Source organism: Lynx canadensis, chromosome B4 (genome assembly GCF_007474595.2).
Source record: "Lynx canadensis isolate LIC74 chromosome B4, mLynCan4.pri.v2, whole genome shotgun sequence".
Taxonomy (NCBI): Eukaryota; Metazoa; Chordata; class Mammalia; order Carnivora; family Felidae; genus Lynx; species Lynx canadensis.
Window position 1 is genome coordinate 42,782,571 of NC_044309.1, and position 25,042 is coordinate 42,807,612.

Sequence of the window (25,042 nt, forward strand, 5' to 3'; positions counted from 1 at the left end):
ATTTTTCGTCAAACTATAAGTTCCTTGCTATAAAATATGGTCATTTGTGCTCACCAGGAAAGGGATAATATTAATGCCTAAAAGAGAACAAGGCTTGCAAATCCTTTCATGGAAGTGACCAGAGACGAAAACTAGAGCATCAGGAACCTGAAATGGGGGCAAGGGTGAAAAACAACAAAAAGGAGGTGAATGAAATTCTGCCAGGGTACACGGGGAAAGAACAGGACCAAAACAACATCCTGAAACTGACCTGGGACTGTCCTTAGGGGAAAGTTGTGGAGGAAAGACAGAATGGGAAGCAAGTTAGAAATGTTGGTGGCACCTGGGTGGCTCAGTCAGTTAGGCGTCTGACATCGGCTCAGGTGGTGATCTCGAGGTTCGTGGGTTTGAGCCCTGCATCGGACTCTGCGCTGACAGCTCAGAGCCTGGAGCCTGCTTCAGATTCTGTGTCTCCCTCTCTCTGCCCCTCCCCCGTTCACACTCTGTCTCTGTCTCGCTCTCAAAAATAAACATTACAGAAAAAAGAAGTGTTGGTTTATATGTCAAGAGTGAAAAAAAAAAAGGTCAATCACATAAGAACAATGAGAAATGGAAAACACTGGCACATGATCAAGCAAAAGAGAAGGGAGTGAAGCATGAAGCTTTATCTAGCAAGACTGTTGGTAGGTAAAGATTGTCACACGGAGCAGGAAAGAAAAGGAACTTTCTGGTGAATTGAGTTTTCTGGAGGAGAGTAAATTGGAGTGTTGGGAGAACCAATGGCAAAATCGTAGGAAGGGTGCAATAGAGAATAGTGGAGAGCGATACTGGCACTCCCTTTTCCCAAGGGGGATGAAAACATCAGTTGGGGTCTTTCTAAACATAGAAGAGAAAAAGAAACAGATCAGAGACCGCTCTTTTCTGAGGAGGAAATTAGAAACATTTATTTTAGAGTGTTTAATTTGCAATATACACAATCCTGGGATTGAGGTGCTCCGTTGGAGAGTCACGTTCGTGGAGAGATTGTTAAACGATTCTTGGAAACTCTGCCTGTGAGTTTTCTCTACAGTGGTTACAATATGCATTCAACATGTCTGTCTATATATGAGCAAATTTACTTTTAGAGGCTGTGGAGGAGAGATTACATGCTTTGGTCTTTTCCTAGCATTTCTCTTCAATCAGCTGAGCAAATCCCATTAGGCTAAATTGTTTCTCAACCTCCAGAGTTTGATCCTCATTTACAGTTTTCTTACAATATGAAAAGGATCCAACACTGCCAAGTGGAATTCTGTGGTGTACAACTTGCCTCAAATTCCTTTATTTCCTACTTGAATTTCATTGGCCTTTGTGGAAAGTTGCTAAGTTCTTCAGGTAGAAGGAGCTACAATCTGTAATTGGTCACTTACAATGGGATTTTTTTCTATTATGTTGTGGACTGCTTCCTAATATAGGATATCTCTCCCCTCATAAAGCAGACATGGTGGTTGTGAATCAGATTGCATCTAGGCTTCCAGAAATACGAATAATGCATTTAAATCTTAAATCACAATTAAAAAACCTTAGAACTCACATAAACTTAACCTTGTCGTGGTAAAGATGGGGACTTTTACCAGGGCCTAGTGTGGCAGCATGTCTTAAGAATGTAGGTTGTCTGAATATCATTTCTTTTATTCTTTCTTATAAACCACCAGGTAAACTTTGCCCATTAAAGATGAGGTCTGAATGTCCTTCTTAATGCCCCAATCAGGCTATTCCAGAATCCATTTGCACAATAATCTCTACAGATTTCGTTTAGTAACGGGGTGAAAGGAGTAGCCAAGGAAATTCACACCAACATTAAGTTGTCTAATTAATTTGGGAAGGTGGGCTAACCCCTACCCCACACGACCATAAATGAGTAAGTAAATAGGACTTTTTAGCCCTACTTGCCTGTTTGGGACAACCACGTGAAAAATTGAATAGGGAACCATGAGTCCAAGTTCCATACTTGGCCTACTCCTCTTTAGCCTCAGCCTTAGCAGATCTTATCTTGGGTCTTTAGATATTGCTGGTAGGATTGTCTAACTCTTGGCCTCAGAAATCTCTGGGACTACGCACATTACCATGACTCTTCCGGAAGACCCGCCAGGCAAATCCAGCAAAATAGTTAGCATAAGAGTAAAGAGGAACTTGTAAATGGGGAGTTCATCTAGGACATGCTTGAAAATCAAAGAAATGAAGTCCTGTGGCCAAACTAGTGACAGCTTCTTCCACCCTAAGATCTATTTCAGACAGATTCAAATTGTAAATATTAACCTCACGTTTATTTTCCTTTGAAACCGTATGTAGACTGTTTGTACATAAGCCACTTGGTTATCATTGATCTACTATGTCTATGGTAGTGAGAAGCGGCAAAACCATGCTATAATATAGACTTTGTTACCGGTCTGGGTAATAAATCAGGGAGTGGGGGGCCAAAGCTAGACACTACAAAGGGATTGGTTTAAGAACTACTAATGTCTATGGGTTAGCTGACAATGGTTGCTCTTGTTAGACCATTCTCTTCCTCCCACCCACATGTTCTTCCTTCCTCTTCCTTGATCATCACAGACCACTGGGTCTCTGCACGTTCACATTTTCACAGGGAGGAAGTCGGAAGTAGTTGGAGCGGCGGAGTCGCCTTGGGGGTAAACCAGCCATCTGACGGCAAAGTTCATCTAGAAGAGAAGCAGAGAATAATGCCTAAAGGGCTGGCGTTTGGGGAAAAAGAGAAGACCCGGGGCTTCTGAGTGGCTCAGTTGGTTGGGTGTCCGACCCTCGATTTCAGCTCAGGCCGTGATCTCACGGTTCATGAGTTCGAGCCCTGCCTTGCCCTCTGCGCTCACAGCCCGGAGCCTACTAGGGATTCTCTCTCTCTCTCTCTCTCTCTCTCTCTCTCTCTGCCCCTTCCCTATACATTCTCTCTCACTTTCTCTCTAAGTAAATAAACTTTTGAAAAAAGAAAGAAGACAGCAGTGTGCTGTTGTGAAAGGTTGAAGAGAAACAGATCTGGATTAGAACCCCCGATCTGCAGCTCACTGGTTATTTACTGCTTACTAGAAAGTTACTTAACTTTTCTGAACCTCACTATCCCTTGCAGTAAAAGAAGCATGAACTACCTGCCTCAACAGTATATTTGTATTAAAACAAAATAATGTATGCTAAGTACCTAGCACAGGTGGCTGGCCAGTGAATTTTAGGCTGCTCTACACGCCTAGCTCCCGATTCTTCTAATCATGGGCTTATTAAATAGCAAAAAAGTGACATTCAATTATTCGCTATCTATCTAAGTGTTTACTGTGTGCAAATGGCTAACTTTAGTAAGTCCCCTGAGACACTTGAAAGTGCTTAAGTCCCAAATACTCATCCTCAGTCTCAAGGTGCTTCCCTTGCAGGTGGCTTGCACAAGGCCGATGGGGGCAAATAACAAGTTTCCTTCTGCGAAGTTAACTACAGCTCTTACTCAGAGCTCCGTGCAAGACGGGCTGTTGAGTCAGAAGGGGCTGTGTCTGTGGTGCCTTCACCAACCACACTTATCGTTTGGGGCTGGCCAGGGAGAAGGTGAGAGGTATCTTTGTTCCCACAATGCACGGTGTATAACCACACACGTTGGACCCTTTTAATTGTTTTTATCAGGTTTTTTCTACCTTCCTCTACCCCTGAATTTTTGCATTAAGTAATGTAAATAGTTCCTGGAATTGATAAACTGTTTCAAATGTAGCCAGCTTCTAAATGTCCTGTTTTGTATTTACTCTATCAGTCCAAACATCAATTGTCTCCAAATAGTGGAGTTTTTTTTTCCTTTAGAGAGGTTTTTTTTTTTCATTTGTGAACATGGCTGCCGGTAGTAGAGTCTATTATTTGTGATGGCTGACTTGGCCTTTTTTTTAAAGTTTTTATTTATTGATTTTTAGTCATCTCTACACCCAACGTGGGGCTTGAATTCCCAGACTGAGTCAGCCAGGTGCCCCCGATTCGGCCTTTTCACCTAGAACCCCAGTGAATGATCTCCAAAACAGTTCCAGCTTCAGAAAGCTCTCTCTATGGGAGAGGTTGGGAGTTACAATCTTGCTGAAAAGAGATCCAAGATATTTTCCTTAGGGTTATCTTTATATACGAAGCACACTGCTTTACCTTGATTGCTTATCTAGTACAACTTGGTGGGTCAGGCACTGATGGAAGTTCAGGGGGTGACCTAAAGCCCTCCTCCGAAGCCAGACCTTGGATCCATCAGGATCACGTCTCTGTTTACCTCTCTCATCATTGCCCCTCCCCACTAAAAAACCAGATATCATCTTACCTTTCATTACTTCATGTTCTTTACAGACAAGACGAGAGCAGATCTCATTGTTGATGATGTACATACGTCGTAAACTGCCAGAGTCCCAGTAACATGGTTAAGGAAAGAGATAGCAAAAACCATCGGGAGGGAGAACTCTAGTCTGTATATAGGCCAGGGGTGCCTCGTCAGCTCCTGTACTCCCCACTCTCCCCTGTCTGTTTTCCTCCTCTCTCGATTTCTTTCCTTAAGTATTTTGGGCTGATTTTTCCCTCCCAGAGGAGGGAAGGGGACGGAATGGTATTAATTGCTCTTAGTGCCGCTTTGCACATTCCTCCTGGAGTCAATACTGCTCTTCACTATTTCTGACATTGAGAGCTGGATCCTTTGCTCCAGCCTTTTTCTATGGGGTCATAGATTCACTGTACCAGTATTTCTCTCATGACTGTCCTTTCTCCAGCCCTCGCTTCCCTTGCCTTCTAACATCTAGTCTTAACAGTCAGTCTGTTTTCCGCGTAACTCAAGTCCGACTCCAGGTTCTATCTGGCACCGCCCTAAGAGGGTCATGTTCAAAATTTCTCTGCCACTAAAGACTGAAGTTCCACTGTGGGTGCTCATTGCATAGTTACTGACATAAAACCACTACCAGGGAAGGCGATTTCTGCACATCCTGGGATCCCTTACCTAGTGAAACATAACTGGTGAATGCATTGCTTGACTGGCCGATGCACCGAGTAGAGTCTCGTGCAAGCAAATTTTTCATCCCGGCAATCTGAAGAAGTCCAATACAAAAAAACAGGGAGAGGCATGAACAAAGGATTAAAGACATGGAGGAAGGTACAGAGAGCGGGGGGGAAAATACAAAGTAGTCTCTACACAGGATCATTGTAATGTGGGGAATGCCCTTCCTGTTCAACAAAGCAGAACAGTAGGAAACTGGCTGAAATAAAATTTAGGTGCTTTCCTACCTGGACCCAGAAGTAGCTAAAATAATCTCTGAGAGTTCTTCTAGGAAAGTCTTTCTAGGGTTATCCAGGCGGCAGTGTGAAATACCAAACTGAAATGAAATGCTGCTGACTCCATTCTCGAGAATAAGAACTCTTAGGTGGGTCACAGTTTCTGTTGCAGTAGTTTTCAGTCCTAGCTGCCCATCAGAATCATCAGGACATTACAGAAAGCAACTTTGCCCATGACACCTACAGTCCTCTTGTCCTTGCAGTCAGTTCCCCACACACTAACCACCACAGAAAGTCCAAAGGTAGCTCAGGAAGAGGACTGCTTTGGGATCATCCAACAGTGGTCCCATCTTTTCTTCATGACCTCGAGGACAGGAGCTCATAAAGGAGAGCAGGAATGAAGGGCATTAAAAATACTCTTTGAGAAAGAATGGAAAGCAAACTAGAAGGTACATCAAGTACCTGCCAAAGAACAAGGAGATAAGGAATCCCCAAGAAGAAAGCTGAAGAAAAAGACATGCAAAAGGCAATCATACCTGCTGTGGTATTTTTATCATTGGCCGGAGCTGGAAGGCAGAAATTTCATTCAGTTATCATGAGTTCTAGAACTTACTACCTCTGTAACCTAGAATATCCTTTTCCCTTTGTAACCTTGGGGCCTCACTTGGGGCCCATATGGGGCACCCATTAATAAAAAAGTGAGGCACCCATGTTGCCTCACTTGGGGCCCACATGGGGCACCCATGAATAAAAAATGGGTTGATAATGCTTTTAGCAACTTCTAAAAGAAAGCCCATAATGGACTGCTTTGATCCACAAAACTGAACAGATTTAGAAGTTAGGATGGGAAATCTGATCTTGCCTCTCTCCTCTCTCTTCTAGAATTGAAAAATTGATGGCATTTTGAGTAGCTTTGTGTTGTTGCTGAGAAGCAAATTTAGTATGGACAAAAGCCATATGCCCAGAAGAGCTGCATCCTAGAGCGAAGGAGAGAAGAGATTGTTATCCTGTAGAAGCTCTTGCTCATCAAGGAAAATTTCTTCTCTGTAAATCAGATACATCGTCATGGGTTCTTGGATGAAAGTGTTATTCAGCAAAGAATAGCAAAAGTCACAGCCATAGCCAAACCTAACCTAGGGTCAAGTTAAACACGGGCTTAACTTGTAGAATGAATAATAAATCAAGGAGGGGATCGTCTTGAAGGAATTCACTAACCATGGGAGTGATGTGTACAAATGCCATTGGAAGAGTTGTTTATAGTCAGGATACTATAGGAATATGCTGGGTGGTCTTATCTACCCCCTAGTTGCAATTGCGGGCTTCTCGGCTGAGAATTCTCCAACTTCTGCTTCTAGCCCAGATCTCTTCTAAGCTCCAGACCTGTAAATCCATCTGCCACTTTAGGGAAGAGTTTGTGGATATTTCAAAGATCCCCCAAATCCAATACATCTTAAACTGTCTTATCTTTGAACCAATTCAAATTGTTCTTCAGCGAATGGTACCACCAGCTACCCAACAGAAAACTGGACATCATCGCTACAGTCCCCTCTCACTTACAGTTCACACTTAATTCTCACTACCTCTTCCTCAGTTCAGGCTTTTTACTGGGACTATTGCCATAGCATCTTGACTGGGTTTCTAATTCATAAATCTGATGAGAACCTTTCTTTGTATAAACTATTCTCTGATTGGTTTTTATTTCTATCCTAAGCCTTTGCGCATACTGTTTTCTTTACCCCAAGGCTCTTCTCCCTATTTACTTGATTCACTTCTACTTGTCTTTCAAGAACCAACTTAGTCATTGTGCCCTGCATGGAAGCCTTTCCTAACCCAGGGGACTCTTTTATCGCATCTTGCATAGCTTCTTTTGCTTATCCTGATTATGGCATTTTGTGAAACCGAATGAAGTTAAAGTTAGCCATTTGTTGGGGCGCCTGGGTGGCTCAGTCGGTTAAGTGGCCAACTTCGGCTCAGGTCATGATCTCGCGGCCGGTGAGTTCAAGCCCCGCGTCGGGCTCTGTGCTGACTGCTCAGAGCCTGGAGCCTGTTTCCGATTCTGTGTCTCCCTCTCTCTCTCTGACCCTCCCCCGTTCATGCTCTGTCTCTGTCTCAAAAATAAATAAATGTTAGGAAAAATAAATTTAAAAAAAAATAAGCCATTTGTTTATCTTGTGTATTGGACAAAAAATATCTCGTAGGAGGATATCAGTTTTGTTCACCTTTGTGTTCCCGGTTTATATTCCTATAAACCTAGTAGCAGGTTCTCAGTAACCATTTCTTTAAGGTAATCTAGTTTCTGTCTCCTTTTCTTACATCCTACCACTTATTCCTTGTAGATTTTTGCCCTGATTATTTAAAAAGCTCAGTTTCTCCAATGTGCCAAGCCTTATTTTGCGTTCACATCTTTGTGCATACTGTCCCTTCTTCGACTGCCTGGCTGGCTCCAATTCTTTCAAGAATCAATTCAACCATTATTTCTAGAAAGTTTCCTTTTATCTTCCCAAGCAGTGAGTTGTGTATGTATTTATCTTGCCTTCGCCCATCCAGTCTTGGAAACTTTGAGGGGAATATCGCACTTCGGTGTTTCGTACGTCAGACGCCTAGGACAGTCCCTCCCTGGACCTACTGGGGGATCAAAAATATCACTAATTCAAACTGAACTGTTGGAAGAATTTTCACAAACTGTAGTGGTAGCTATTTAGGAACCTTAACCAGCTGTACCGCCTTCCGTAATGGGCTCTGGGGAAAGCCCAGAAAGGCCCCAGTGGCCCTGGGATCCCAGATCTGAACTCACCCAGGTCATCTGTGGAAGGCTCGATATCGGCCAGAACTGAAAAGGCACAAAACAGCAGGTGTGAGGAGGGCTTTGAATTGGCAAGGGGGAAGTCAGAGTGGAAAAATGGACGTTATCACGGCAAAGTCAAGGCTACGGCTGGGTTTGTGTATTCTATCCAAGGGAATAGAGTTAACTGAAGTAATGGGGAATATTTTTTTGGAGAGTATGTGCCCTACTGGCAGTATCCTTTATTGCACGTGCCTTATGTTAGCTATTAATCCACTTTGTTTCATCTTTTTCAGAAAACGAGTGGGACTCTTTCCTTTTATCCCACTTGTCACTGAACAAAACACCCACAATCCCTCTATCCCTTTCTCAGGGATAAAAATACAGGATTAATTCAAACGCTGGAATAAATGTGAATATTAACAAGAATCATGCCATTTTAAAAGATCTGTAGTACAACGCACCTGTTTCATCTGTAGAGGGCTCATTCACCAGGTCTGCAAACATATAACACAAAGAATAAAAAATGCAGGAAACAAAAGTGGCAAAGAGGGAAGGGGAAGGCGGGTATAGGGACGATCTTAAAGGAGGCAAGAAAAATCGCAGTGAAAGAGTGTGACCTCTTGGGCCAAGGTGAGGGACTCTCAGAGAAGGAGATGGGAGAGAAAAGATCGGACAGGTTCACAGCATCAGCGGTAGGTAAGATGGACACTAGGGTCTGCCTGAACTCAGAGCACCCACTCACCTCTTGTAGCTTTCATTTATCTTCCTACAGACATCACCCTCAGTCCCTCTAGCCCCAGTGTGAAAGCACAGAAATAAAAAGGGTAGCTTACTAGGATCTTCTGTGAATGCTTCTGGAATCACTGGAGTCACATCATCTGAGGAAAAAAAAAAATCAGAAAACATTTTTTTCCAATGTATTTATTTTGAGAGAGAGAGACAGACCGAGAGCACGAGCAGGGTAGGGACAGAGAGGGAGAGAGAGAATCCCAAGCAAGATCTGTGCTGCCAGGGCAGAGCCCGAGGGAGGGCTCGAACTCACGACCTGCCAGATTATGGCCCGAGCCGAAATCAAGAGTCGGATGCTTGATTGACCAAGCCACCGGGGTGCCCCCCCAGGAAATATTTTTTGGGCGCTCTCCATCCCCCTCTCCTTCTTGCACTCCCAGGAAGTGAAACTGTCCAGCACGGCTGCCCACACGTAGTGGGTATCCCACAGTTGATTTTCTTTGTTTGCTTCCCAAACCAAGTCCTTTCCCTGCAACCCAAACAAATGTCACGCTTTGCCACTTCCCTGAATATACCCACACAGTCCTAGCCTAGAATATCCTTTTCCCTTTGTGTGCCTTCCCCTCCGTGCCCGTCAGACAATCCTCCACCGGCACCCCCTTTCTTCATGATACGTGGGTTAAGCATAGGAAGAGAAGAATCACATCATTTCGTTGTCCTACCAGATAATAAGCATACAGCTAGCTTGGGTTTCCTATGCGCCAAGCACCATTGAAATCTGTTTTTACAGATGATAAAATCGAGCACCAGACAAAAAATTTACCCAAGGTCCTACAGCTTGTTATAAGTACCATGGATTGATGGCCTCTTGGCGATGCTTTCATTAAATGAAAATTGTCTTTACCAAAGACATTGAGTATGATAATTATAATTTTGACATAATTGGCTATCCGTTTGCTGAAACGCTTACATATAAGCGTGTTCCCAAAGGGTGATGTGGATGATTTTCTGATGCTCAGTGAGAAGTGAGGTGAAGGGGGGGGGGAGGGGAAATGCCAATGATAGTAGAGAATGACCTTGCAGTTGAACATTGAAAGGTTAAGGCAGGAGGAGACATAATAATAAGCGGTCCCAGCCTTAAGGTGGAATCTATTAGGATAAATAAGCAAACTGTATCAAAACTACAAATAACAGCACTATCCAAAACCAGCTGTCTCTCTCTGCTTTAAAACACAGGGGCACCTGGCTGGCTCAGTCGGTTAAGTGTCAGATTCTGGATTTCAGCTCAGGTCATGGTCTCCTGGCTCGTGAGATGGATCCCCATAGCTGGCTCTGTGTTAACGGAGCATGGAGATTGCTACTTGGGATTATCTCTCTCCCTCGCTCTCTCTGTACCTCCCCTACTCGCATTTTCTCTCTCTCTCTCAAAATAAACAAACTTAAACAATATTTAGATGTCAACACAGCTTTGTTACTTTGCTTTTTCTTTTTTAAATGTTTACTTAGTTTGAAAGGAAGGGTGTGTGAGCAGAGGAGGGGCAGAGAGAGGGGGAGAAAGATAATCCCAAGCAGGCTCTGCGCTGCCGAGCACAGAGCTCAAAAGGGGGCTCGAACTCACGAAACGTGAGATGTAGACCTGAGATGAAATCAAGAGTCAGACGCTTAATTGACGGAACCACTCAGGCACCCCAGCATCTAAATATTCAGTAAGTATCCCATCTAGAAGTATCCGTCCCTGTAGACGGCTTGTCATCACAATCCATTTTGCCCACCAGGGGTCACCAAATTCACATAGTTTCCTTTGACTTTTTTTCCTTAACCGTCAGTGTCTAAATGGCAGGTTAAATCTGGAAAGAATAGCTTTTTCATAAAGCGTGCCAGAGCGATTGATCATTGTGGTAGAGGGCAAAGAAAAATAAAACGTTTTGAAGCAATTTATTTTGAGAGAGAGAGCCCTAGTAGGGGGTGGGGTGGGGGAGGGGAGCAAGAGGTGAGAGAGAAAGAAAGAGACAATCTCAAGCAGGTTCCAAGCTCAACTCAGCACAGAGCCAGATGGAAACTCAATTCTATGAACCGTGAGATCATGACCTGAGCCAAAATCAAGAGTCTGACGCTCAACCGACTGAGCCACCCAGAACCCCACATCATCCTCTTAAAAAAATAAAAATAAAGTCATTAGGTCCTACAGAAGGGGCTTTTTATCTCTAACACTGAACATTAGCTTTTCTTACTTCAGGACAAATTTTGGGAAAAGAAATCCAAGGCTGGGACGCGTGCGTGGCTCAGTCGGTTAAGCGTCCGACTTCGGCTCGGGTCATGATCTCACGGTTTGTGAGTTCGAGCCCCGGGTCGGGCTCTGTGCCGACGGCTCGGGGCCTGGAGCCTGCTTCAGATTCTGTGTCTCCCTCTCTCTCTGCCCCTCCCCTGCTCACGCTCTGTCTCTCTCCGTCTCTCAAAAATAAATAAATGTGAAAAAAAAAAATCCAAGGCTGTTGCAATCCTCCAGGACATTTGAGAAACCACTAACCGGAGTCATTCCAAAAACCGTGAGGGACGTGGAGCCTCTCCAGGACACGATGCCATCCCACCAGTTCCCTTCCTGTCCTACATTCCAGTCCAGCCACTCACAGGGATGGAAACAAACCAGTGGGAGAGCGGAGGGGTTGGAAGTGTTTCCTTGCTGTCGCCTCCGAATTTCTGGATAGAGTACTGTTTGCCCGTGTATTCCTCAGATCACCCACCTTATCCGTGAGCAGCCAGTGTATAAATGTTTCTTTAGGGTTCATGCATGTTCTCTGAAAAGAAATCTTAAGCAGGCATTTTTAGCACATCTTCTATTTCTGTTAAAGAAGCATCACAAACATCTGGAAAAGGACTGGACCGTAACGGGCCCAGAAAAATGAATTCAGAACTCTGATGTGGGTTCAGAAACTGAGGAATTCAGACCTCTTTACCCACAGCAGTGAAAAAAAAAAAATGCCATGTTTCCACATTTTTATCTACCGTACCAGGATGCCCAGGAAGAAATTGTATTGTGCCCCAGTGTATGCATAGAAAATTGAAACCAGATGTATATGATGCCGCTTTACTCTTGCAATGTACTTGCAAAGTACTCCTTTTTTTGTTTTAGTTGATGCTAATTTATCAAAAACAAAAAGCCAGTTGTGATCTGCTAATTTGATTTTATGATCCATTAATGGGCTCTCAAGGGTCGGGGAAAGTAAGAGATAAATTGTAGTTATGTTTGTCTGGAGGCAGAGTGGAGATGTTCATTGGAGTTTCCTTCATCAGGCTGAAGGAAGTGGCCCTTCGGAAGCCAAGACTTGGGTTCTGTCCCTTAGTGCCAGAATTTTACTGTCGTACTGAGATGGCTTCTTATCCTGTCTGTCAGTTAGCTTCTCCGTTGTTACGTGGTTGGGAAAATGCTTTCTTTTGTTAGTGGTATTTTCTGAGGAAGCTAAGAGATATATATATAGGAGAGTAAAAATGAGGGATGGTCATGGAGGAGGTTTTGGGAAAGGTATTTCAGTTGACAAACAAAAGAAGTTTTTTGAGAGGATATTAGGATTTTGGAAACTGGTGAATTAGACCCTATTTCCTATAAATTGGCAATATGTCTCTCTCTTATATTACAGATTCTTTAACTGGGACCATTAATCCATATTATACCGATAAGAACCCCAGCAGATGGGGCGGGCACCTAGCTGGTTCAGTCAGAAGAGCATGTGACTCTTGATCTCGGGGTCATGAGTTCAAGCCCCACATTGGGGGTCGGGATTACTTAAATAAATACTAAAAAAACAAAAAACGAAACAATAACCAAAACACAAAAAATACACACAGAGCCCGGATCCGTGGGTTTACGTACCTCCTCGTTGACCATTGGCTCCTAGTGGTGTCCAGTCTGTGGCAAAGGAAAGAGAAAAGGGATAAATGACTCTAGCTCTACACCCCATAAAGCTTTCATAAGATGAACCAGAAAATGATGGGAAAATCATTTACTTGATTTTTCTGCATTGGATTTCTGTATAGTGCCGTACAAAATCAAGGGTGCCTGGCCGGCTCAGTCAGTAGAGCATGGTCATGAGTTTAAGCCCCACATTAGGCGTGGAGCCTATTTAACACAAAAATGAAAAATTTCAAAATTACTCAGACCGTTAGTGCTGGCACGGACACACTCAAAGAAAAACAAGTTCCTGGGAACAAAGCCCTGCTTTGCCAAGCCCTGACTTGGGGTGCCTTCTTGCCCTCAATCCCCCGCAGGAGTGGGGTCCTATTGGGCAGACGGGGCCAGCAGCCTTTCTAATGTGCCCTGTTCTATCACAACCTCCATTGTACGAGCTACATTACTGAACAACCTCAAAAGTGATTTTCTCACAGTCTGTATCTGGCAGAATGAGAAAATAAAATAGAGTAGGATTTCGTCAACGTCCGAGGGTTCGCTTTCCGTGGCCCCTCTTCTAGCCCAGTGACTTTACTTGAGTGTGTGGTTAGGTACGTGTTTCTTTGTGTGCGTGTGGATATGTTTGTGTGTTGCAGGAGCCAGTGTTGGTTAAGTGGGAGTGTATATATTCCCACGGGTTCCCTTTATGAATTGAATTTGGTCCAGTTTCTTACTAGCCGTCTCTGTATGTTTGTGCACGCAATTGTGTGCCCATTTCTTTTTTCTTTGGTGTTTGTTTGCTTGTACGTTTATGTGTGCGACCCTCTTATGGTTAGTATGGGTCCGAGGTCATCTCTGATCTCCTCCTAGCCCTTTCTTCTCAGACATAAATCTGTTCCTCTCTTTCTTTTTAAAATTTTTTAAGCTTATTTTTTTATTTTTGAGAGAGAGAGAGAGAGAGAGAGAGAGAGAGAGAAAGCATGAGTGGGGGAGAGGCAGAGAGACAGGGAGAGAGAGAGAATCCCAAGCAGGTCCCACACTGTCAGCGCAGAGCCCGACATGGAGCCCGAACCCGCGAACCACAAGATCATGACCCCGAGCCAAAGTCAGACGCTCAACCGACTGAGCCACTCGGGCACCCCTGTTCATTTCTCTAATGGCTATTCTAGAACTCAGTAGCCGGCGCTCCTGCTGTGGTTCCTCTTCAACTTCCCCTCCATCCTGCCCTCCAGCCTACACCTCCACACTCACGTATAGCTGAGGAGCTGGCATTGTAGGGAGGAAAGAACAAAGGTAGGGACTCACCAGAGGGGATGATGAACGCAGTGAGACACAGAAGCACCTTGGGTCCCAAGAGCAGCATATCTGACGGGGGTGTTGGGAGAGTAGAAGTTGTAATGCTCAGGGACACATCAGCATTTTGACTTCAGGCAGGGGTACCTGCAGGGCCCCTCTCCTTGTCTTCCCAGGGTTTTTCCTGGTCCCCCATGTGACTCAAGCCCTTTCTCTCTTTTCGTTCACCCAGCATTCTTTTCCCAATTCTATTCTGTGATCACTTACCATTATTCTAACTCACATTACTTTTTTCTGCCCAGTCAGAGAAAACTTTGTGTTCTAAATGGTCTGTGCTTGCCCCTACTCTTGGCCTCCTTCATCCCCCAGTGTCTAATTTTCCCTTTTGATATCTGTGGCTATTTTAATATCATCTGCTTAAGTTGGTGTCTCCTGTTGAATTCCATGGATAATTGGGATATCCGCTCAATTCTAAGGCAGTGGCATTTCCCATTCCCCCCCCCCCCCCCCGGCCTTTCAATTTCAACTTCACCCACGCACAAACACACACACGCGCGCACACACTCCCTCTGTCTGTTTAGGGTTATATACAATCAAACAACTCACTGTGTACTTTTTCTCTGCTCTTTCCACCGAGTCCTTTGGCTGCTGAACGTGTCTCTCCTTCTCTCGCTGTTTCTACTTTGGCTGGAGAATAAGATGAACAGGGCCACTCCCTGGGAAGGACTTCAAATTTGGCCTACTCTGAAACAATGAGATGAGGGAAAGTGAGGGAGAGAGAGAGAGACACAGAGAGGGAGAAAGCCAGGCTAGAGGAGTGTGATGGGGCTGGACTGAGAAGGGGCTGGGATTCGCAGTCACTCACACCCTCATTCCAAATGTTATGACCACACCAGTGAGTGATATGCCGTTCCCTAGGAGGCCTGGCTCCCGCTCATGTGCCTTTCTTCCATGAGTTTCTTTTCCCTCTTGCAACCTGGCCCCAGGCCCCAGCCTCCACCCACCTCCTTTTCCTTGGGCTCCTTACCTAAGTAGCTCCGTCTCATCGTTGCACAGTCTGCCCCTTCTCTGGCCATCTTCTATGTTTGAATCATTCTGCCATCCTCCCCTCTCTCTTTATTGACATTTACCTCTTCAACGCCACCAAATTCCTTTATATCCCCGTGTTTCTCTTTTTTCTTTGCCTCTTTCTTGACACATGCATTCCAGAATGTGGTTCTGCCCCTCCTGCCCCTCCCTTCCCATCCTATTTATTCCATTTTCGAACAAACACAGACACTACATAAGCTTTGCCCAGGAGGAGGGTTGGCTGCTTTAGGCTTAGGAAAAGTTGAAAAATACACTACTCTCTGAATCCTTTTGAAATGTAAGGGAGTTCTGTGAGAGGACACGCCAACCTTCTTCTGCCTTTTGTCTGTTTAAGCTTATGCTAAGCATCTTGGTTTCTGGAATCTTATGGACAACATGCTATCCGAAGCCCAAAGGAAATTGGGAGCCAATTTCATTCTGCTGGCCTTATTCTGCAACCATACTTTTCCCCACATCGTGTGACATATAGATAACTTTCTCAGATCCAGGAGCTTTTAAGACTTTGTATTTGCTCTTATTCATAGAAACCTAGAGGTTTTGACTGGTTAAAAAAAAAAAAAGATATATCTCCACTTTGGAGGGAACAAACTTGAATTACAGAAACTCAAATCTGAGGGATCATTGACCTTGTACGCATTTAAGTGTCTAAGTTTCAAGTTAATCTGTTGGCTCATCAGGAGATAAACAATGTAGACCAAAGGAGCTAAATTAGAGGAGAGTACAGGTAGACAGAGAGCAGATCGTGTTAATACAGTACAGACTAGAAAAAGAAAAAATAAGAGAAGGGAGGGGGAGAGGAGCGGAGGAGGGAAGAGGGGAGGAAGGAAACTAGTTATTTGGGAGGAAGGGAGAGCATTGGATTTAAGCAGAACTAAGGAAATAGCACCTTCAGCTCCTCCAAAGGGGCTATACGTGTTCCATCTCTGAGACACATGGGTTCTGGTCACAGTTTAGAACAAATCTGAGCATAAAACCCTGCTCTTCCTGACCTGCCTTACTGAGAACTTGCCCTTCGCCCATGTGCTGTGCAGTGAGAGTGCAGAGGCTGGAAAACAGATGTGATTCCAGTCTGGTGAGAGTCGGCAAAGAAAAGGCAGGGAGGTGGGGGTGGGGATCGAAACACAAAAAAGCAGAGGCAAAGCAGAGCTGAGGCAGGACATATAATAGAGAGCTTAGAGCAACAATCATGTTTTCCATGAAGCTCAGACAGATGGACAAACTGAACTCAGCCCAGTCATTTGGCAGGGAGAGCAATGACCTCAATGTGCTGGCCCAGCTCGAGACCATAGCAGAGAAGAGCCTCCCCAGGCAGCGGGAGGGGGTGCTCTCCTGGGGTCGTAGGAGGGAGTCTGAAGTTAGGGCAGCGACAGTGGAACAGAATGTCCGGAGTAAGGCAGAGGGAGAAGGCAGGCAGGGAGCAGCGGCTTAGAAGGAAAGGAGAGGAAGCATGGGCTCACTGGTGTAAGAGCCACCATTTCTTCGTGCTGGGCTTCCTTGGCTTCCAGGAACGCAGTTTGTCTTGAAGTGGTCTGATTAATTTTCTCTTCCTTGCGGTTATGGTGGCCCTTTCCTTCCAGCATTGTTCCCCATTTGTTTTCAGAGCCCAGGTAGGGAGAGGACCTCAGATTTGCTTTTCCCGAGACGATTTGGTCAGCTTCCGTTGTATCACACTATCGGTTTATCGTCGAATTGCATGTTTCCGCAAGTAGTAACACCAACGGGTCACAAATGAACAACTGCCAACCAGAGCCGTGAGCCTCTGGTTTTCTGAGGTTCCCACTGACCCCGGGGGAAGAACTCCCTGGGCAGCAGTCCACGATCCCATCCAATGCAAGCTGATCGCCTGTGGGTGGAGCGAACAGGAAAGTCCTCTATGGAATAGCCTGGCAGGTGCAGAGGCCACTTAATACAGGCAAGCTCATGTTTGAGTCACATAGGAAAATTTTCGTGTTCGAAAAGGGTCTCCAGTCAATGGCAGATGGGGGAAGTACAAAGGAAGAGAAGGGAGGCAGACAAGCGAGACGGCGCACCGGCTCTATTCATCTGTTTATTGGCCTGTAAAGAATACACCCATTAGCTGAAGGCCTCTGGGCAAATGTACAGAAAAGTTATTACTACAGTCCAATCCAACTAAATTAAATCCAGGGCCTAAACGCAAGAAAAGAAAAAAAAAAAAAAAGCCAAAACGAAATCCCATAAAAGGAAAGCAAGAAAGGAGGAGGGTTATACGAGGTGGGGAGGGAGGAAAGGCAGAGAGCAATGTGTGTGGAGGAATGAAGCAATAAACTAGTAACAGCCCAACTTAAACGATGGACTCAGTGCAGGGGTTAGAAGCTAGGAAACGTGCATCCTCAGACAACTTCCCACTCATTAATAACCCATACTTGCTGTAACACCTCATGCCTCTGCGCTTTGCACCTTCTGTTCCTTCCTTTATGAAATATCCTTTCCCAGTCCCAGTCAGTAAATGCTCATGTGTACATCAAAGCCCAGGTTAGACTCTGCCTCTTCCCAGAAACCTTTTCTGGTCTCCTCTTCTTCTGAAGAATTTTTTTTTTTTTTTAAAGTAAGCTATGCATCCAAACGTGGGACTTGAACTCATGACCAAGAGATTAAGAGTTGCACGCTCTACAGACCGAGCCAGCCAGGCACCCCCTGCCTCTCAAGAGCTTTTCATTCTCTCTACTGAGCTACCTTTGTATTTATTTCCAGTTCCTTGATTGCAGAGGTGAAGTCTTACTCATCCCTGGCAGGTAGAATGATTAGCATGTAAGAAGCAAACTTTGGGGACACGTGGGTGGCTCAGTCCGTTAACCAGACCCTTGATTTTGGCTCAGGTCATGATTTCCCGTGTCGTGGGAGCCAGCTCCATGTTGGGCTCTGTGCTGACAGCTCACAGCCTGCTTGGGGTTCTCTCTCTCTCTCCCCCTTTCTCTCTGCCCCTCCCCCTCAATCACTGAGCTCTCTCTTCCAAAATAAATAAATAGGGGCGCCTGGGTGGCGCAGTCGGTTAAGCGTCCGACTTCAGCCAGGTCACGATCTCGCGGTCCGTGAGTTCGAGCCCCGCGTCGGGCTCTGGGCTGATGGCTCAGAGCCTGGAGCCTGCTTCCGATTCTGTGTCTCCCTCTCTCTCTGCCCCTCCCCCGTTCATGCTCTGTCTCTCTCTGTCACAAAAATAAATAAACGTTGAAAAAAAATAAAAAAAAAAAATAAGGTTATTTTAAAAAGTCAAAATTTGGGGCGACTGGGTGGCTCAGTCGGTTGAGTGTCCGACTTCGGCTCAGGTCATGATCTCACAGCTCGTGAGTTCAAGCCCCACGTCGGGCTCTGTGCTGACAGCTCAGAGCCTGGAGCGTGTTTCAGATTCTGTGTCTTCCTCTCTCTCTCTGACCCTCCCCCATTCATGCTCTGTCTCTCTCTGTCTCATAAATAAATGTTAAAAAAATTTTTTTAAATAAATTTAAATAAAATCAAAATTTGGTCATTTGAATTGGATTGAGATAAAGACTTAAAATAGTAAAATTGCTATTGCTATGTAAAACATTTCAAAAAATGAGGCAAATGCCAATATGTAGAGAGGATAGAATTCTAGAGAAGTAACTAGTTAGAGAATTCACAAGGAGTATTAGCAAGTGGGAAAAATAGCCAATGTATCGAAGTGATTAGGGGCAAATAGAGCAAACAGAAATAGGCCTATAAATTGGGCAACAGCTACTCTAGAAACAAAGGAATTTTGGCAGGGAGGCTGTAAAATCAGTGTATGGAAAACATGTCGTTTTCCTTCAGTGCCGTTAACTCATAATAAAACGTTTAACTTATATCTGCAATAGCGCGTCTGTCCCATCGCTCTGGTTGATGTAAATTTTCTGATGATACTGGTGGTCTTGCATTGTAGGCCACGCTGTCTTGACCATGCAAATGTGAAATGATGTCGAATGCTTGATCCAGGGTCAGGATTCTGTTAAGGTTCCATCTTCCCATTCTACCCATCGGAAAACAAATAAAACAGGGGTGCCCGGGTGGCTCAGTCAGTTAAGCATCCGAGCCTTGTTTTTGGCTCAAGTCATGATCACACAGTTTGTGTGAGCCCCATGTCGGGATCTGCTCTATGGAGCCTGCTTGGAATTCTCTCTCCCTCTCTCTCTCTGCCCCTTCCCCCTCCCCTCCTCAAAAAATAAGTAAACGTTAAAAAATAAAAAAAGTCTGGACTATGCAAATATCGGAAGAAAACAGGAAAGTTCAACGTATGTAATTATTAATAATTGCTAATATAATTATCAAGTTTGGTAGATTTATTATATATATATATATTCTAGATAATATGTGCTAGGCAGCCTGGCCTGCAGGATGGCCTCCAGTGATGATTCCTCCCTTCTATTCTTTTCCCCCTTGAGTGTGGGTTGGATGTAAGGACGAGTAGCGAATAGAACGCAGCAAAGGCTCGGTAGTACCTTCCAGATGAGATTACAAAAACTCTGGCTTCTAACATTAGTGTTCCCTTTTGATCTCTGGCTTGCTTATTTGCTCTGAACAAAGCCAGCTGCCATGCTGTGAGCTACTCTATAGAAATGCTCTTGTGAAAGAAGGGATATCTCTAGCCAATAGTCAGCAGCCCCAGAACTGTAAGAGCCATATAAATGAACTTGGAAGTAGATCTTCCCTCAATTGGAGCTTGAAGATTGCAGCTCCAGCCAACGCCTTGACTACAGCCTTGGGAGATTCTGAGCCAGAGGTACGCAACTAAGCTGTTCTTGTATTCCTAACCAACACCAGCTTTGGGAAAATAAATGTTTGCTGTTTTAAGCTGCTACATAGATCATTGATATGTCCTATACTATAATACATAACCATCTTATCTAATATATGAATATAATATTTAGATGTTTCTCCCTGTATATAGTATATAATAATGTATTATAATGTTGATACAATTGTGTGAAAGACTAAATTAGCCATTATTATGCATTCGCCATTTTTGAAATATTTTTTAACTGTTTTTTTTTTTAATTTTTTTTTTTAACATTTATTTATTTTTGAGACAGGGAGAGACAGCATGAACGGGGGAGGGTCAGAGAGAGAGGGAGACACAGAATCTGAAACAGGCTCCGGGCTCTGAGCTGTCAGCACAGAGCCTGACGCGGGGCTCAAACTCACGGACCGCGAGATCATGACCTGAGCCGAAGTCGGATGCCCAACCGACTGAGCCACCCAGGCGCCCCTTAACTGTTTATTTTTGAGAAAGAGAGAGACAGAGCCTGAGCAGGGAGGGGCACAGAGAGACAGAGACTGAATCTGAAGCAGGGTCCGGGCTCTGAGCTGTCAGCACAGAGCCCCACGCGGGACTCAAACTCATAAACCCGCAAGATCATCATGACCTGAAGTCAGACACTTAACCAATTGAACCACTCAGGCGCCCCTGCATTAGCCATTATTATACACTAGTTAGTAGTAATGGCTAATGTTTATGGAGCATTTACCATATGCTAGGTGCTGTGCTAAAAAGTATGATTATACTTCTTTTGAAATTAACACATTCATAAGAAAGCATAGAGAAAGGAGAGAGACGAAAAGAAACAGATAACAGGGGAGAGAAGAGAAGGGAGAGACGTAGTAAGAAGGAAAACAGGAGGGAGAAACAGGGTCCAAGAGACAGAACTCATGTGGGAACCACAGAATTATCCTTTAATATTCACTACTAATGATTCATATAATTTAGTACTATAATTTACTTGAAATGTAGGCCATGAAAAAAGAAAGAAACAATTTGAGGCACGTGGCTTAGTCAGTAGAGCATGTGACTCTTGATCTCAGGGTTGTAGATTTGAGCCCCTTGCTGGGTATAGAGATTACTTAAGAATAAAATCTTGGGGCGCCTGGGTGGCGCAGTCAGTTAAGCGTCCGACTTCAGCCAGGTCACGATCTCGTGGTCTGTGGGTTCGAGCCCCGCGTCGGGCTCTGGGCTGATGGCTCAGAGCCCGGAGCCTGTTTCCGATTCTGTGTCTCCCTCTCTCTCTGCCCCTCCCCCGTTCATGCTCTGTCTCTCTCTGTCCCAAAAATAAATAAAAAACGTTGAAAAAAAGATTAAAAAAAAAAAAAAAGAATAAAATCTTAAGGGGTGCCTGGGTGGCTCAGTCGGCTGTGTCTGACTCTCGATTTTGGCTCAGGTCATGATGTCACGGTTCATGACATCCAGCCCCATGTCGTGCTCCATGCTGACAGCACAAAGCCTGTTTCGGATTCCTTCTCTTCTCCCCCCGCCCCCCGCCCCCCCTTGCCTCTCTCTCTCTCTCTCTCTCTCTCTCAAAATAAATAAACTTAAAAAAAATCTTAAAAAATAATTAAGAAAAATAAAATGTATTTATCCATTTAACAAACATGGAGAACTTTCTATACTCCAGCCATTCTGTTATAGACATTTGAAATATACTAGAAATAAAATGGACACTATTTTGTTATTACACTGCTTACAGTTTTGAAGGAAAGCTATGGAAGTTCCTTCTTTGCAGATAGAATTTTTTTAGTGATTTAGGTTCATATATTTCTAGAAACAGAATGATGGATTGGATGGCCATTAATGTTGGAACTGAATCTACTCACAGGAAAATTGGAATTCACTTATTGTTCAGTGGGGTCACCCACACCTTAAAAAAAATTTTTTTTTAATGTTTGTTTACTTTTGAGGCAGAGAGACAGAGCATGAGCTGGGGAGAGTCAGAGAGAGAGGGAGACACAGAATCTGAAGCAGGCTCCAGGCTCTGAACTGTCAGCACAGAGCCCGATGCGGGCTCGAACCCACGAACCTCGAGATCACCACCTGAGCCAAAGTCTGATGCTCAACGGACTGAGCCACCTAGGCACCCCACCCACCCTTTTTCTTAAACTGTAACTTTTAAGTAGGCTCCACACCCAGTGTGGGGCTTGAACCCACAACCCTGAGATCAAGAGTCACAGGCCTGGGGCGCCTGGGTGGCTCAGTCCGTTAGGCGTCCGACTTCGGCTCAGGTCATGATCTCGCGGTCCGTGGGTTCGAGCCCCACGTTGGGCTCTGTGCTGACAGCTCAGAGCCTGGAGCCTGTTTCAGATTCTGTGTCTCCCTCTTTCTCTGACCCTCCCCTGTTCACGCTCTCTCTCTGTCTCAAAAATAAATAAATGTTAAAAAAGAAAAATTAAAAAAAAAAAAAAAGAGTCACAGGCCTTAACAGCCTGAGCCAGCCAGGTGTCCTGCAGCTTTCCTAGACTAAGAGTGAAGGAGGCTCTGTGAGCCATCCTGAGGGTGGTTCATTGCTGCACTTTCAAACACTGCATACTGATCGGTGAGTATGAACCGTTCATACCTTTCCACTTGAAGATCCTTCTCCCCAGTTCCCTTCAAAGTATGGTTTAATAAACCATGCCAAAACTTAGTGATTGAAAGCAACAACTCATTGTTTTCCCTGATTTTATATGGTCATCAGGTGGTAAGTCTGCTTTCCGTGGTGTTGGCCAGAAAGATCCAGAATGGCCTCGATCCAACGGCCAGCGGATGTAGCTGCCCACAGGAGTCTGTGACGGGGTTGTGGGCAACAGTTCTCTTCCTTGTAGTGTCGACGCCTGACTCATCTGGGTTGCAAAAGCGTAGCCATGTGTTGAGATGGAGAATTCTGAGACACAAAGAAAAAAGTGGAGCTCTCTTAAGGGTCAGCCTGGGAAATTACTTGCTCTCCCTCTCCTACGTTCTGTTGGTGAAAACAAATCTACAGGGTCAGTTCCAATTTTAAGGAAGGGGCAACAGATTCCACCTTTTCATGGAAGGATTGGCAAACAATGTGTAGCCGTCTCTGATCTATCACAGTGCCTCTGAGGTTACAGAGAATCTTTTCAACAGCCCAGGTAGGTGCCCAACAGGAAACATTTGTATTTTGCTCTTTCCTGGAAAGCTAATTCACTTGTCTTCACAATGCTAAGGCAGGCCACGCCCCCGCCCCAAGGTCCTCTTTGATGCTCAGTATTATAGATGAACTGCATTCTCATTTTCTTGATTTCTGTACCACTAAGCCCTGCTGACCTGTCCTCTCTGTTGAGATATTCTCTTCCCTTGGCATCTATGACACCACGTCTCTTCGTTTTTCTCTGCTCCCTTCAGTGTTCTTTTACATTTCTTTTTCTTCTGTTCTCTGGTAGTTTTCAGGGTTCTTGCCCCGGCCATCCCTCTTACTACACTGAATCCCTCATGAGTCCCATTCGCTCCTATGTCTTTATTTTCCATCGTTCGGCTGATGTTCCCAGATCCACACCCGAGTCTAATCTACTTGTCTCCTGAGCTCTGCATCTGAACGTGCAACAGCACATCTCTGTTTGGAGGTCCCACAGGCACCCTGAGTCCGTCAGGCTTTAATGGAATCATTTAAGCAGCAAGAGACAAAGCTGAGGAATAGACTGTAGGCTGAGCTTTTAGGAGTGACTACCAAGAGACTCCATTGCTCCTTCTGCCATTCGAAGGCCCCCTTCCAGGTGACCTCCTTCACTCTGACTCCTCCCCACCCACTCTTTGTTTTCAAAATCCTATTGATCTTACTTTCTTAATCTTTCCGATCTATCCGTTCTGTCCATTATTTCCATCACCACTTCAGTTCAGCCCAGCCCTTACTCTCAGTTGGAGTGTCCCTCCCCACCACCGCCCTTAGTCATAACCCAAAGCGCCAAGAGTAGAATTTCTAGCGCTGGTCAGATTAAGTCACTTTTTGGTGTAAAGACTTTCAAGTTTCCTCATCTTCAGTATACGGATAGAAATTCTTCGTATGCAAACATGACTATTCATTTTTTAAAATCTCTCATCACCACTGCTCCAACCCACCCACGCTAGTGCCTTCCTGCCTTGCTTTCCACCCGTACTGAATTACTTGCACTTCTGAAAAACTACATTCGATTTGCCAACCTCCACCGGAATCCTCACTTTCCCAAGATCTTTATGTTCAGCTGGCTGGATTCTCCTCATCCTTTATAACTCAGGTTGGGTATTATCTCCTTTGGATTGTTTTCCCGAGTGTCTCCACTACAATGAGTGGCTCCATGTGGACAGAGGAGTGTTACTGTTGTATGCCCCAAACCAAGCACAGAGACTCCGTTTCTGCGCATCGGCAGGAAGTGTGGAGTGTGAAGGGGAGAGGCTGTATTTCCTAAAACTGGTCACAAGGGGGCAGCAAATAGCTTCTTTAGACTAGGCACTTCTGTTGGTTTTTCTGGCATCGCACTTACTATTACAACTGACTGTTGGTGTTCTTCTAGCACAACTCGAGCTATGCCTGATGGGAAGGAAGATTCCTAATGAATCAGAACTGTACTTCATGTATATTCTGGTTGGTTTCTCAACGCCAGGCACTTCACTAAGTACTAGTAATTAAAAAAGATGATTCGGCGGGTGGGAGGCGGGGCGGGGCAGTGCCCGAGTGGCTCAGTTAGTGGAGCTTCTGGCTCTTGATTTTGGCTCAGGTTGTGGTCCCAGGGTTGTGTGATCGAGCCCCGCCTTGGGTTCTGTGCTGAGTGTGGAGCCTGCTTGAGATTATCTCTCTGCCCCTCCCTCTGTCCTTCTCCTGCTTGCAATCTCTCTCTAAAAATAAAAATAAAATTTTTAAAAAGATGAATCAGGGACACCTGGCCAGCTCAGTCAGTAGAGCATGTGACTCTTGACCTTAGGGTCATGAGTTCGAGTCCCATGTTGGGTGTAGAAATTACATGCTAACAACAACAACAACAAAAAGATAAATCAGTCACAGTTCCTACATTCAAGGAATCAATAATTTAGTGGGAAAGAGAAGTGATCCTGAACTTTCTTTATACCCTAACACATGAAGAAACAAGTGATTTGATCCAAGCGATACTGATTTTCATCAGTAGCAATGTCTGCTTCAGATGCCAGACCGATTAAAGCACTTGACTGGCCCAGTCGGTAGAGCACACAACTCTTTTTTTAATATTTATTTATTTTTGAGACAGAGAGAGACAGAGCATGAACGGGGGAGGGGCAGAGAGAGAGGGGGACACAGAATCTGAAG

General features: G+C 44.7%; 1 protein-coding gene across 2 annotated transcripts; it reads right to left on the reverse strand.

The window, feature by feature from the left end:
* Positions 1–896: 896 nt before the first annotated feature.
* Positions 897–14,793, reverse strand: MFAP5 (microfibril associated protein 5). 2 transcript variants are annotated; one of them, XM_030322417.2, is made up of 10 exons: positions 14,529–14,793; positions 13,935–13,994; positions 12,615–12,650; positions 8,851–8,895; positions 8,479–8,511; positions 8,027–8,062; positions 5,769–5,798; positions 4,961–5,048; positions 4,298–4,371; positions 897–2,675 (listed from the first exon to the last, which is right to left on the reverse strand). In XM_030322417.2, exons 2-10 carry the CDS (start codon positions 13,990–13,992, stop codon positions 2,563–2,565), a joined length of 513 nt encoding a protein of 170 aa, XP_030178277.1. In that variant the 5' UTR covers positions 13,993–13,994; positions 14,529–14,793; the 3' UTR covers positions 897–2,562. The 2 variants fall into 2 exon arrangements, with proteins under 2 accessions (XP_030178277.1, XP_030178279.1); XM_030322419.2 differs by lacking the exon at positions 8,027–8,062 and having other exon boundaries at positions 14,529–14,757.
* Positions 14,794–25,042: the final 10,249 nt, after the last annotated feature.